Source organism: Heptranchias perlo, chromosome 17, assembly GCF_035084215.1.
Source record: "Heptranchias perlo isolate sHepPer1 chromosome 17, sHepPer1.hap1, whole genome shotgun sequence".
Taxonomy (NCBI): domain Eukaryota; kingdom Metazoa; phylum Chordata; class Chondrichthyes; order Hexanchiformes; family Hexanchidae; genus Heptranchias; species Heptranchias perlo.
The window spans coordinates 21,544,912-21,558,592 of record NC_090341.1 but is presented as its reverse complement, the minus strand read 5'-3'; the positions used below and the strand labels follow the sequence as shown (position 1 = coordinate 21,558,592).

Below are 13,681 nucleotides of genomic sequence, written 5' to 3'. Positions count from 1 at the left end.
ATGGACCATGGCAAGATTGGGCGGCAAACCTTATGGGACCTCTACGAAGTGACGAACATTTGCTGGCAGTCGTGTTATTACAGTAGGTTCTTCGAGGTCAACGTTTTGAAAGGAATTACCATGGCTAACATCGTGAGGGCGATGAAGGGGATCTTTATGACATGTGGAGCACCGTTTTCACTGCAAACTAACAATGGTAGGCAATTTGTGGTTGAAGAGTTTAAACAATTTTTGGCAGAATATGGTGTGGAGCATCGAACTACAACTCCATACTGGCCACAGGCTAACAGTGAGGTGGAACAGGAAAACAGAACATTACTGAAGGCGTTACAAGTGGCGCTGACAGAAAGGAAACACTGGAAGCAGGAAATGGCAACATTCCTTATGGCACCCCACAGGCAACGAATGTTGGATGTGAGCTGCACATAAAATTGCCAGATCTACGGTATGATGCCAATATTACAGATGAGGATCACCGAGATCATGTCTGGAAGCCAAAATCTATGGGAAAGGCATACGCAGATAGACGGATAGGCACCGTCATACAATCCCGAGTGAGGTTAAGGTTGGCAATCAGGTTTTGGTGAAGGTGCTGAGAACAGGTAAACTGACAGCGAATTTCAAACCCGAACACTACACTGTAGTGAGGAGAGAAGGAGGAGAAGTCACCATACAGTCACCAGCTGGGGTGAAGTTTACTCGTAAAGAAGCTGGTGGCAGAGGTGGATAATCAGGCAGGGACCCAAGCAGGAAAAAAAAATCCGTGGTTTATGGAGGAGGAGGAACAGGGACCAAATGAAAATCGGGAAGGGAGAATAGAGGCGAATCGTCAGGAAGGGTCTCATGCAGTCACAAAAGTTCCCTTGTCGTTTCAAGAACTTTGTGGTGATCAAGTGAAGCAAAAAGGAGGGAATGATATAGAGCACGGTACAGTATTAAGCATGTGCTGATTTTGTGGGGAGTTCTCTCAAAGGAAGTGATAACAAAAAGGTCAAAGGGCATTTACCATTTTATTTGTGCTTTGCGGCTGCTATGTGTATGTTGAAGTTACAAAATAATTGATCCTTTTATAAGAAGTATCTAACCATCCCGACAGTACCAATACACTACAATGATTTATCATCTTGTTAAATTTAATCTAGATTGAAAGCTATAAAGATAGATTAAAAAGTTATATTCTAACACCTTGTGTCATACAGTCCCTTAAATTTAATCAACCTTAATTTACTGTGTATCTATTTTCCGTGTTATGATTTTTTGCAAGTTTTCTGCTCCTCCATCATCCAAATGAGTTCAATGCCTTCACACTGCTCTCATGAACAATGCAGGAAAGAATTCTCTCCCAGCCAATAACCTCTTTTGCACATTAATTGAGATAAATCAATACTCATACATTGCTTTAGAGGAGAAGCTCAAATCTAAATGTCAGTTAAGATTGTCATCCAAACTATGGTCTCTTGTTCAAAAATCAGTGCTCCAGTATTGTAGCTACATCTTTTTTTTTTAAATCGTTCATGGGATGTGGGCATCACTGGCGTGGCCAGCATTTATTGCCCATCCCTAATTGCCCTCGAGAAGGTGGTGGTGAGCCACCTTCTTGAACCGCTGCAGTCCGTGTGGTGACGGTTCTCCCACAGTGCTGTTAGGTAGGGAGTTCCAGGATTTTGACCCAGCGATGATGAAGGAACAGCGATATATTTCCAAGTCGGGATGGTGTGTGATTTGGAGGGGAACGTGCAGGTGGTGGTGTTCCCATGTGCCTGCTGCCCTTTTACCAGCTACCTTTTCTTTGAGCATTTGGGTGAAGATTTTGTAGTCGGTTTTATAGTCTTATTTAGCCATAGAATAGCAATACGTAAAAGACTATTGACATAACAATGATTTATTTTTTGCTCTGGTTCTTCTTACCCTCACAGGAATGCCCATCTAGTTCACTGAGTTGGTATCCTTGTCTGCAATAGCACTGGTAGGAGCCATAGATATTGGCACATTCCTGACCACATAGATTGGTCTCACATTCATTTATATCTACAGAGAAATACATGCAGTTAGATAAAACTGTCCAATCACCTTCATTGTTTCTATGCTATATGGTTTCGTTCACTCTTTAAATACCATTCCATATTGGGATCAGTGTGATATCATCTTTTACCAAAACAGAATAGCTCAGCAATAACCAATGAAGGTCGTAGCATCAAATTTCTCTTGAAAAAAAAATCAACTTGTGACTTCTGAGTAACAGTTTTGAGAATTACAATTAAGAATTTCATAAATAAGTGTAATGTTAGTATCAGACTACTAAAATGAACTCATACTTCCTAATTTTCTTGTAGCAAACAAATACGCCATGGTGGCAGTAGGGACACAAAAATTGGCCTCAATATCCCTGGGTTAGGAAGAGGAATATCAGCCAGTGTTCCTGCTCCGATTGCTATCCAGAGAACCTTGCTGAGAGTGCATATGTATAAACTTCAGCTGAGAACAGGATCTAGTTCAGCTTTGATGATCCCCTCAAAGTTGACTAGCCTGCCGACACTAATTGTCAAGGCTCACAGATGAACAATGGCCATTTGAGCAAGGTATCAGAGTGACTGGCACGTGTTGAACTGCACCCCATCAAACATGAGAGAGAGGGAAGGCAGAATATTGGAAAGTAACAAGGAATAAACTTCCAAACTTTTGAGATAAATAAGCTGCTGTGACATCCAACACCAACAACAATTTGCATTTATATAGCGCTCCTCACATGGGGGAAAAGACACCTCATTTATATAGATTTCCTCCTGGCTGCACATACTTTAGGCCTCCTGCTCCCCTGATCTTGGTCTTGCCGACCTCCTCGCCCCCCCAAATCTGTACTTACCTTGCCATGGACCATCACCGTGGGTCCCCGGTGACGGCCTGACCCCTCCCCCCATCAATTTTAACTCCCATCCACAGGCGGTGACATCATTCCCACTGGCATCAGGCGAGAGTCAAGGTTGGGGATGTAAATGAGGCCTGGGAGTTAAAATCTCCCAGGCTTCATGTTCTGGGGACCAGGTGGATCGGCGCCCGTTTCAGACCCCGCACCCCTGATTGCCGTCCCAAGTTTAAAATCGACCCTAAGATGGCACTTGGAAAAAGCAGAGGGGCTTCTTGAGAAGGGGATTGATAATGGTGGTTTTAAATGAGGTGGGAACTCTGTCAGATAAGAGAGAAAAGTTGGTGATATCTGCAAGCACAGTGGTGAGGAGGAGCAGTTGGACGGTCAGGAACTGGGATGGAAGAGGATCGAGAGAGCAGATGGTGAGCTTCACGGATGAGATGAGTCACCTGAGAGCTGAAGTGAGGATGGTGGAGAAAGGCAGAGAACAGGAAGAGTGAGGGCACAGTTAGTTGGAAGGCAAATGATGGAGTTGGAAATCTGGGGGAGTGAGAGGGCCAGACTAGGGATTATCAGAGGTGAGGTAATGGGATGGTTAAGGGGTTGGTAGTGGTTGGGGCAATTGGGAGGAAGAGGGCACTACACAGATAGAGCTGGTTTTGAACACAAGGAAGTCCCTGAGCTCTTTGCATTTTGAGTCTGATGGGATATGAGGTGGAGAAATGCTTGAGTGTGTGGTGGAGAAAAGGAGTTTGGAGTTGTTTCTCCTTTCCAGGACGAACTTGGACGTAGCAGGTCATTTTGGCCAGAGAGAATTAATGAGGGTACAACTTGAGTTGGTGCAGCCAGAGCTGATAGTGGGGAGACAGGCCAGATGAACGCTAATTTTGTTCAAGCTCACAGCTTTGTGATTTGAGGCCGAAGAGATGGCTGTTATACAAGCAGGAATGGTGGCCTGGGAGACACTTCAGGATTTGAAAGGGACGAGGCCCTAGAAGGTGGAGGTGAGATAGTTATAAAGCAGATTGACACAAATGTTAATGTCATCTCAGGGAGCTGGCCGGAAGCAAGTGAGGTCACAGTTAGAGAGGGTCCTAAGGAGAGAGTTTTGGGGTTGCTTTTCCATGAACTGAAAGTGATAATACAGCTTGGGACAGGCAGGTGATATGTAGGAAATGGTTGGAGACTGCCTTGTCAATGATAGAGACCAAGAAGGTCTGAGGTTACTTGTGATGACAAGATTGAAAGCATGGCCATGAGTGTACATGGGTATGTTGATGTGGAGGGATTTTGAGCAGGATCGCAGAGGAGAACAAACTCCCCCCCACCTCCAATAAAATGGTATAGTGAGGTATCAAAAAATGAATTTTAAGTAAGAAATTACCTTATCAGCTGCAACTTTAGCTAGGTATTGCATTTTTCCTAAAGATACATTCTTTCTCAAATTATTTTATAATACAATTACTCAATATCTTTATGAAGCATTCACTGCTATTGCTTTTACCACTGACCAACACAATGATTAAAATACCTTCACAGTTCTTGCCATCAAGAGCTAGTTTGAATCCAGTGCTGCAGGTGCAGTAATAGGACCCAGGGGTATTCTCACAAGTATGTGCACACAGTCGACCAGGATAGCGCCAACATTCATTAACATCTGCCGGAAGCAAGCAAGATTCAATGACAGGGTAAAAATGAGATAGTGCAAAAGCAGAATTTATCCAATCCTATCCAATAAAGCTGCCTTTCATTACTCATTTCTAGCTCCAGCATCCAATTTTCCAGGAAATTTGAATCTATCTGGCTTCAGTGAAGTTGGCAATGTTAAGATTAAATGTCTGTGCCCTTTAAGGTACATTAAGCATTTTAGTTGTTACACAGATGGTCATAAAAAAATAAATCAGAGACTAGGAGAACAGACAAACGCTCATTTGGTAAGAACATGTTGGATTACCATCAATAATGTATTATTTCGCTGCCATCGTGGGTTGTAGTAAACGTATTTTTGAATCAGACCAAATACTCTGTGTGCCACTGGTTTCATTTGTGAGAGTAATTGTAAACAGAAAAGCCATTTGTGAGTAAATGCCGAGCAAGAATGTTTGCAGGAGTTCATGTACAACCAAAAATAAAAACATCAGATTGTTAACCTTTGAGAGGTATTGATCATCTCTTTTGCACTGTCCATATTAAGTCCACATTAAGTCCACAATCACCAAAATAGTGATGTACATAAAAATCACTTTCCATAGTTGAAAAAATAATTTTGCACTTCAATAGAGGGAGAAATTACTTAACAATTCAGAAGAATAATTTCACATATAATAATTACTGGGTCATGTACCAACAACAACAACTTGCATTTATATAGCGCCTTTAATGTAGTAAAATGTCCCAAGGTGCTTCACAGGAGCGTTAGCAAACAAAATTTCATATTGAGCCATGTAGGAGGCATTAGGACAGATGATCAAAGCTTGGTCAAAGAGATAGGTTTTAGGAGCATCTTAAAGGAGAAGAGAGAGGTAGAGAGATTTAGGGATGGAATTCCAGAGCTTAGGGCCTAGGCAGCTGAAGGAACGGCCGCTAATGGTGGAGCGATTAAAATCGGGGATGCGCAGGAGACAAGAACTGGAGGAGTGCAGAGATCCCGGAGGTGGTTACAGAGATAGGGACGGGCGAGGCCATGGAGGGATTTGAAAACAAGGATGAGAATTTTAAAATCAAGGCGTTCCCAGACTGGGAGCCAATGTAGGTCAGCGAGCTCAGGGGTGATGGGTGAACGGGACTTGGTGTGAGTTAGGTTGCAGGAGCAGAGTTTTGGATGAGCTCAAGTTTATGAAGGGTGGGAGATGGGAAGCCAGCCAGGGGACCATTGGAATAGTCCAGTCTGGAAGTAACAAATGCATGGAAGAGGGTTTCAGCAGCAGATCAGCTGAGGCAGGGGCGGAGACGGGCGATGTAACAGAGGTGGAAGTAGGCAGTCTTTGTGATGGAGCAGATACATGGTCAGAAGATCATCTCAGGGTCAAATAGGATGCCAAGGTTGCGAATGGTCTGGTTCAGCCTCAAACAGTGGCCAGGGAGAGGGATGGAGTCAGTGTCTAGGGAATGGAGTTTGCAGCAGGGACCAAAGACATTGGTTTCGGTCTTCCCAATATTTAGTTGGAGGAAATTTTTGCTCATCCAGTACTAGATGTCGGACAAGCAATGTGACAAATGAGAGACAGTGGAGGGGTCGAGGGAGGTGGTTGTGAGGTAGAACTGGGTGTCGTCAGCATACAAGTGGAATCTGACGTGTTTTCGGATGATGTCGCCAAGAGGCAGCATGTAGATGAGAAATAGGAAGGGGCCAAGGATAGATCCTTGGGAGACTCCAGAGGTTACTGTGCAGGAATGGGACGAGAAGCCATTGCAAGTGATTCTCTGGCTGCGACTGGATAGATAAGAGTGGAACCAGGCGAGCGCAGTCCCACCCAGCTGGACGACAGAGGAGAGGCGGTTGGAGGAGGATGGTGTGGTCAACCGTGTCAAAGGCTGCAGACAGGTCAAGAAGGATGAGGAGGGATAGTTTACCATCGCCACAGTCACATAGGATGTCATTTGTGACTTTGAGAAGGGCCGTTTCAGTACTGTGGCAGGGCGGAAACCTGATTGGAGGGATTCAAACATGGAGTTGCGGGAAAGATGGGCACGGATTTGGGAGGCGACAACACGTTTGAGGACTTTGGAGAGGAAAGGGAGGTTGGAGATGGAGCGGTAGTTTGCAAGGACAGAGGGGTCAAGGGTGGGTTTTTTGAGGAGGGGGGTGGTGACGGCAGATTTGATGGGGAGGGGGACACCGAGGAGAGGGAACCGTTAACAATACCAGCTAACACGGGAGTCAGGAAGGGAAGTAAGTGGGATGTAAGTGGGATGGAGTGTAAATATAAAAGAATTGTACAGTTGAATGAGATACGTGGGTGAATATTTATCCAATTGGACCTGACTGAATGACACACAAGTGACAAAATTAAGAGTGCATTTTAACAATAGCTCCACACATTGGATAAATTACACCCAATAGATCTGGGAGTGCTTTCTCATTATATTGCAGTTACTCATTGTATTTTTAGTTTAAAAAGCCATTTCAAAAAATCATTAATTGAAGATTTGCAGAAGTTTTGGGGCTGAGCTTGTATCACTATCTAATTGGGTGTAATGTGCATCATGTGCATAGATACATAGAAATTTCAATAGAGAAGAGGCCATTTGGCCCATCATGCCAGTACAAGTGCTAGCTCTACATTTGAGCTCTGTACTTTAATCCCATTTCTCTGTTCCAATGGTAGCCATGGAAATAAGCATTTTCTATTTATTTATTTCTATTGATACCATTGGAAAATGGGTTATAAGAACATAAGACATAAGAAATAGGAGCAGTAGTAGGCCATATGGCCCCTCGAGCCTGCTCCGCCATTCAATCAGATCATGGCTGATCTTCTACCTCAACTCCACTTTCCTGCCCGATCCCCATATCCCTTGATTCCCCGAGAGTCCAAAAATGTATCCACCTCAGCCTTGAATATACTCAACGATGCAGCATCCACAGCCCTCTGGGGTAGAGAATTCCTAAGATTCATAACCCTCTGAGTGAAGAAATGCCTCTTCATCTCAGCCTTAAATGGCCAACCATTTATCCTGCAACTATGCCCTCTAGTTCTAGACTCTCCAGCCAGGGGAAACAACCTCTCAGCCTCTACGCTGTCAAGCAACCTCAGGATCTTATATGTTTCAACTTCTCATTCTTCTAAACTCGAGAGCATAGGCCCATTCTACTCAACCTCTCCTCATAGGACAACCTTATGATTGTACAATGCACAAGTGCAGCAAACTCATTGAATAACTTTGTGTTGCTATGGAAAAATTTGTAGGAAGATATTGCATACTGGCACCTAGCTTCTTTTTCAAGTAGTTTTATGGAGAAAGTAAAGAAGAGATTCCAGAACTTGTGTCCACCTGATGTCATCTAACCAGGTAATAGACCCCAACCATTATATAAAGCATTTTACACTATAATTATGGGTCAGCACACTGTTGGATAGTTTCCATTAAATACAACAATCTGCATGACTGACTGGTGCCAGGCAAAGTGCCATTGCAATGGCATATGAATTATGTGCCACTTGGGATTGTTAAGTGCAGGTCTGTACCCATTGGAAGTGAATATTTGTATAGTAATCATTTAAAGTGTTGAGATAAATAATCCAAAGTGCCATTCTTTGAAAGCATTCTCACAACAAAGGTCCATGGCAGTACTGCTTCCAGATTTAAGGCATATTTTTACCAACTGTTAACAGCTAGAGCTAGGTTTTTGATTTCCTTCTTCCCTCGAGTGCTGGCAAAAAGTACCTATCACCATGAATCATAAAAGCTGGATAAGGTTAGTCTAATATGGCAGTGATCCTGTTGGCCCTTTACCCAATTTTTCACATTGATAACACTGGAGATGAATCCAACTAGAAGTTGTCTGAACGCACAAAGCTGTATTTGACAAAGCAGATTTCTAGACAGGTGTTCAAACTGCATTTAATGGATGTTGAAGACTATTCCATTGCCACAAAGGCAGAGTTTCTCTCCTTTCTGCAGTGCTTAGAGCTGTTGAAAAAAATGGCTCCTGAGATACATGGAGATATTTACACAAGAGGTGCAGCCTGCAGCAAGTCCATTTCAGGACTTAGTTCCTGCCAGATGAAGGCCACTTCAGCCCCAAGAAGCTCCTCCTGATACTCAACAAGAGGAGCCACCCAGAGACTTTCCTTTCTGGGTTAAAGAGTAGTGGCAAAGTGGAGTTCATTAAAATAAGGCTTTGTGGCAACTGCCAGGGGAGTGAGTATTCACTTACATGATGGTGTGCTGCTGGTCTTTCAGTTTCAAGGTAGCACCTAACAACACTGGACATCAGTTTTATAATTGCTATGATTAACACGCAGCATAAGTGAGGTGGAAATGACAGAAAATGCAATGTAATATGTTACCACGCCATTACCATGTGTGGTACCATTACCAACACCTCATTTACATGTACATCTGTCAGAAATTATGACAGAAATTCAGGTAATTGACCACCACAAATTACCCCAGTTACTGATCAAAAATCATGCTTCCATGTCCTAGCACAATATGATATACTGCTTCGGAGTTTTTTTTTTATTCGCTCATGGGATGTGGGCGTCGCTGGCGAGGCCGGCATTTATTGCCCATCCCTAATTGCCCTTGAGAAGGTGGTGGTGAGCCGCCTTCTTCGGAGTGCTAATATACTGTGTCATAGTGCTGCCAATAAAGTAATTATTTTCTGTATACTGTTATGAATAGACCATAGACAGCATGGTGAAAGGTTTGTTTGTGCACAAACTGTTGTGGGACCCAAGCTAATCAAACTGTTCAAGCTTTCTTCTTTTTAAAGAGTTCACCCTGCCTTATAATGCTGCAGTACTGGGTCATTGCCAAAAGAGGCTGTCAGCAGAATCTAAGATCTGCAGATTTTTTTTTGCAGAAATATTTTCTGCAAATCCTGGCTCCAAAACATAGGTCTCAGATTACAGGCCTGTGGATGTTTCCACTCCAACATGAGTAAGATGATTAGCATTCCAAATTACAGCTATTTACAATGGCTAGAAGCCATCAAATATGTGCGTTGTATGATGCAAACTGAGCTATCTTTGTAAATTCTCAGGATATTTGCATTTTCTAGAATAATCTGGAATACTAATACAAACATTTTACATACCAATGCATAATCTGCTGAAAGAGTTGTACTGATAACCACTCTTACAATCACAGCGATAGTTTCCAGGTATGTTCTGACAGACTTGTCCTTCGCCACAGCGATGCAATCCAGTCTGACATTCATCAATGTCTGCGCAAACAAAGATTCATAGGGTTCACTACAGCGGAAACATTAATTACCTCATCAGATCTTTAGAGGACAGTGTTAAAGGATTTATGCAGTTTGTATATTTCAGTGGCATTGAAAAGGGCTTTTTATATTTCTAAAATGTAACATGAGAATTGAAGATACACAGATTCACAGTGTCACAAAATATACTTACCAATACACCGAGTACCGTCAGGACTAGCGTGATAGCCCCGTCCACAAGTGATGACATTTCTTTGGCAGGTATAAGACCCAACGGTGTTAATGCAATTGAACCCAGGTTTGCAAGGCTGAGCTAAAGCAGTGCATTCATTAACATCTGTAATGAAAATTAATACAAACAATTAATCTTTTTGTCCTAAAATGCCCAGCCCTCATATGCATAAATCAGTCCATTAACCCTTAAATAGTTCAGTGAAATGTTGAGCAATGGCCTTGAATAAATGTTCAGTTACATGCTGTTGTTTCATGCAAAAGAATGCACATTGCAATACACTGATTTTATTAGACCATTATCTTTCTATTGTTTTAACAGGACTTATACATCTTGTTTTTTCTCATACAAATTTCATACTGCATGATGATTACACCTTAATTTGTTTTTCCCTATTTTCTCATTTTCAATTTTTATATTTTTGACTTTAGTGTTTTATTTTGGTATCGGCACTTTAGGTAAAATAGTATAAATTCATGAATGCGCACAAATGCTTTGAAAGAGACAATCGGAGTCCACCGCTGTACAATAAGCATTGTGCTCATGACTGTGTATGTAACACAAAGCACCATTAGTCCTAATAGTTTTCTCCAAATGTTTTTTATTTTTTAAGTCTAGACTTTTTCTCATGGTGTAAAGCACAGTGGATATTTTTCATATTAGTTACTATTGTTATTCTAGAATTGTGTCAAGAGGCAAAGTTTGATAGCTTCTATAATGTCTGGCTGTCTTTTAGTAGTTTATTGGGAAAATCTCCTGTTTTTAAGGCAGCATGTGCATACCTGACTACAATAGTATAGGAAGACTGATAACTTGAATTACATGCATTGTCAAGGGGATAGTGTTTGTACAGTCATGTGCTACACATTTTCCTCCTAAACACAGCATGCAATTAATCACAAATCTATGCGCATTGCACCCAAATACATAGGTGCTATTTTTCCCCACAGGCACCGACCGGTGCTGATAGAAGGATATGATGCAGGGAATGTCCATCAAAAAGTTCAAATTTTTCCAAGTATTTTTCTCCAAAAATAAAACTGACTTTGGGATGGTAGAACTCCATCTTAACATAAACAATTAGGGACATAGGAACAGGAGCAGGCCATTCAGCCCCTCAAGCCTGTTCTGCCATTCAATTAGACCATGGCTGATCTGTATCTTAACTCTACCTATCCACCTTGGTTCCTTACCCCTTAATACCCTTGTCTAAAAAATAAATCAATCAATCTCAGTTTTGAAATCTTCAATTTACCGAGTCCCACCAGCTTTTTGGGGGAGAGTTTTCCAGATTTCCACTACCATTTGTGTGAAGAAGTTCTTCCTGACTTGATTTTTTTCAGTGAAGTTGGTACATAAGATCAGCATTTTGTTGCTCTTTTATGCATAAGTGTTTGGCTTGATTTTAAGTCAGCCAAGCAAAGGGAATCAAATAGCATGGTCGACATGTCCCAGCTCCTTTACACAGCTGCAGCATTTTCTAGGCCACGGATAGCCAAATGGATTCAAAGTATCCTTTCTGAATTAACACTTATGTAGAATGCAAATGTTTTTTCCCCCCAGAACAAGTTTGCACCTCTGTGGTGAATTGAAAATATGCTTTTTGCTGCTTACGACTAGAAGATGTTAATGATAAACACAACAGATTTATTATAATAATGTTATTTCCTATTTCTTACATTTGAACTACTGCAGAACTTTTTTTTAAAGCATTAAGATTTGCCAATTCTTTCTGAAATTACAGTTCATTAAAGCCTGCCTTTCATGACAAGCTTTGGACAAAATAGTATTGCACTTTAATAAGAAACATCCTCCTGAACATGGAACCAAAAATCATTCTTCAGCAAGTTTGGTTTAAAATTCAACCAGAAAAGGCTTGTAAATTCAGGTGACTGCAGTATTCACACTCACAAATGAAACAAAAGAACACAAATAAGTCAATCTGCAGACATCGAGGCCTCGATTTGTTGGTAAACCATTTCAACAGCTTTATTCCTGCAGGGGAGTTTGTTTCAGCATCATAACGTGTGAGCTTTAAAAATAATTTTTAAAATGGAAAGTACTGGAATTCCCCAGAGCTGCTGACAGTCTAGGAGTTAAACCCTGCATGTGGGAGGAATGGTGGAGCTGCCTGAAGCTTTTCCATTAAATTAGAAGTAAATTGAGAAAAATGAACTTCAAATTAGGTTAGAATTAAAACATAATATACCATTAAGAATTCCAGCAGCATTTCTTCACCAAATTAAAAAAAAAATCAAATTATAATGAGTCCTGTAAATTTGTGGGATTCAATACATTCCCACAGTTCTGCTTCACTATAATCAATGATAGAAATTTACCCAAATCATTTTTAGACGTCAATGCTTCATGGTGCACACGATGGGTTAACTGAATAGACATTCAACTGCTGGTTTTAATATCTATAAAATTACTTGGATGTACAGCCCCATAAAATATTAAACTGGATTAAATTTTTAATTAATTTTGTTTCTTCCTCCAGCACTTTAAGGCTTTTGTTCAGAAAGTCTATTACCATGGCAGTTGCCCTGTGAGTCCTGCAGAAATCCCTCAGAGCAACGCATTTTTTGATGACAACGGAATGACCCTGGAGTGTTCTGACATTCATAATTTACTGCGCAGTTGTGATTGCCTCGCTCACATTCATTGATATCTGAAAATGGAAAATGAGAGTGTCAGCATTCATTGCTCAGTGCTGTGCTAATCATGAAGAGAAGCAGTGTCGTGTTTATCTAATTCATCAAGCAGAGGGATACTAGCACAAGAGTTACCCAGGCACTATCAGGCCACTGCCTTTTTCAGACTCACAAACATTGCAAGTAGCATGGAAGCGAATTTAGATTTTTCCTAAGCAAGAGCACTAAGTATCGAAGAATTTTTACAGCTAAATATATTTCTGACTGAGATTTTGTTTATTATCTTGAATATTAACAGGCATTCTTTATTAGCTAACTGGCATTTTCCCCATGTTGTTAAGATGCATTTCTATATTGAGCATATATAGGTTTTAATATTGTAATGTTTTGTACATTTTTATGCGTGCTAAATAATCAAGTTGCGGCTATCATAGGTTACATCGTATCGCCATATTACCTAATGGCATCTTTGTGGGTCTCTGTAATTATGGTTACCCATTCCCCACAAATCAGTGATCTATCCCGAGCATGTATTCTGAGTTTTGTCAGTAAATCAACTGGCTCTGGAGATGGGGCATCCAACCACAAGGTGGAGTTGGCACCCTAATTTGAAAGTAAATGCAACTGCAGGACATCCTGCTGGGGAAATTACTGCAAGTAGAATTGTTGCACTTGTTAAAATAAAATCATAAAAAATGTTTCTGGTAGACTATTGATTATATAGTGTGAAATGTGGGTGACCAAACTAGGGAATTTAAGATCCTGCAGCTGCTTCTCCGCTGCACAAAATAATATATCCTGTTAGGCAGAATGCAACAGAATGGCCCTGCTCTGGACGAGCAGTCTTACATATAGTTACATTTCTTTTACAGTTAACTCTGGAAAAATGGTGTAGAGTTCCTACCATTATGTTAGTCTTAGGAGTGCCATGAGGATTTAGCCGAAAGAACGACAGAGTCCCATTAGCAGTGCTTTATGATATCACTTGGTGGGGCTTTTAACTCCCCCCCGTTGGGCGAGAACGAAGGGGCAAG

General features: G+C 41.3%; 1 protein-coding gene across 3 annotated transcripts in view; it reads right to left on the bottom strand.

The window, feature by feature from the left end:
- fbln2 (fibulin 2) overlaps positions 1-13,681 on the bottom strand; it is a 144,222-nt gene that overhangs the window by 16,269 nt on the left and 114,272 nt on the right. For all 3 annotated transcript variants that reach the window (XM_067998699.1, XM_067998700.1, XM_067998698.1), the window contains exons 13-17: positions 12,527-12,664; positions 9,955-10,098; positions 9,633-9,761; positions 4,398-4,523; positions 1,909-2,028 (exon numbers count right to left, since the gene is read on the bottom strand). In XM_067998699.1, coding sequence (XP_067854800.1) covers positions 1,909-2,028; positions 4,398-4,523; positions 9,633-9,761; positions 9,955-10,098; positions 12,527-12,664 — 657 coding nt within the window. The remainder of the gene's footprint in view (positions 1-1,908; positions 2,029-4,397; positions 4,524-9,632; positions 9,762-9,954; positions 10,099-12,526; positions 12,665-13,681) is intronic.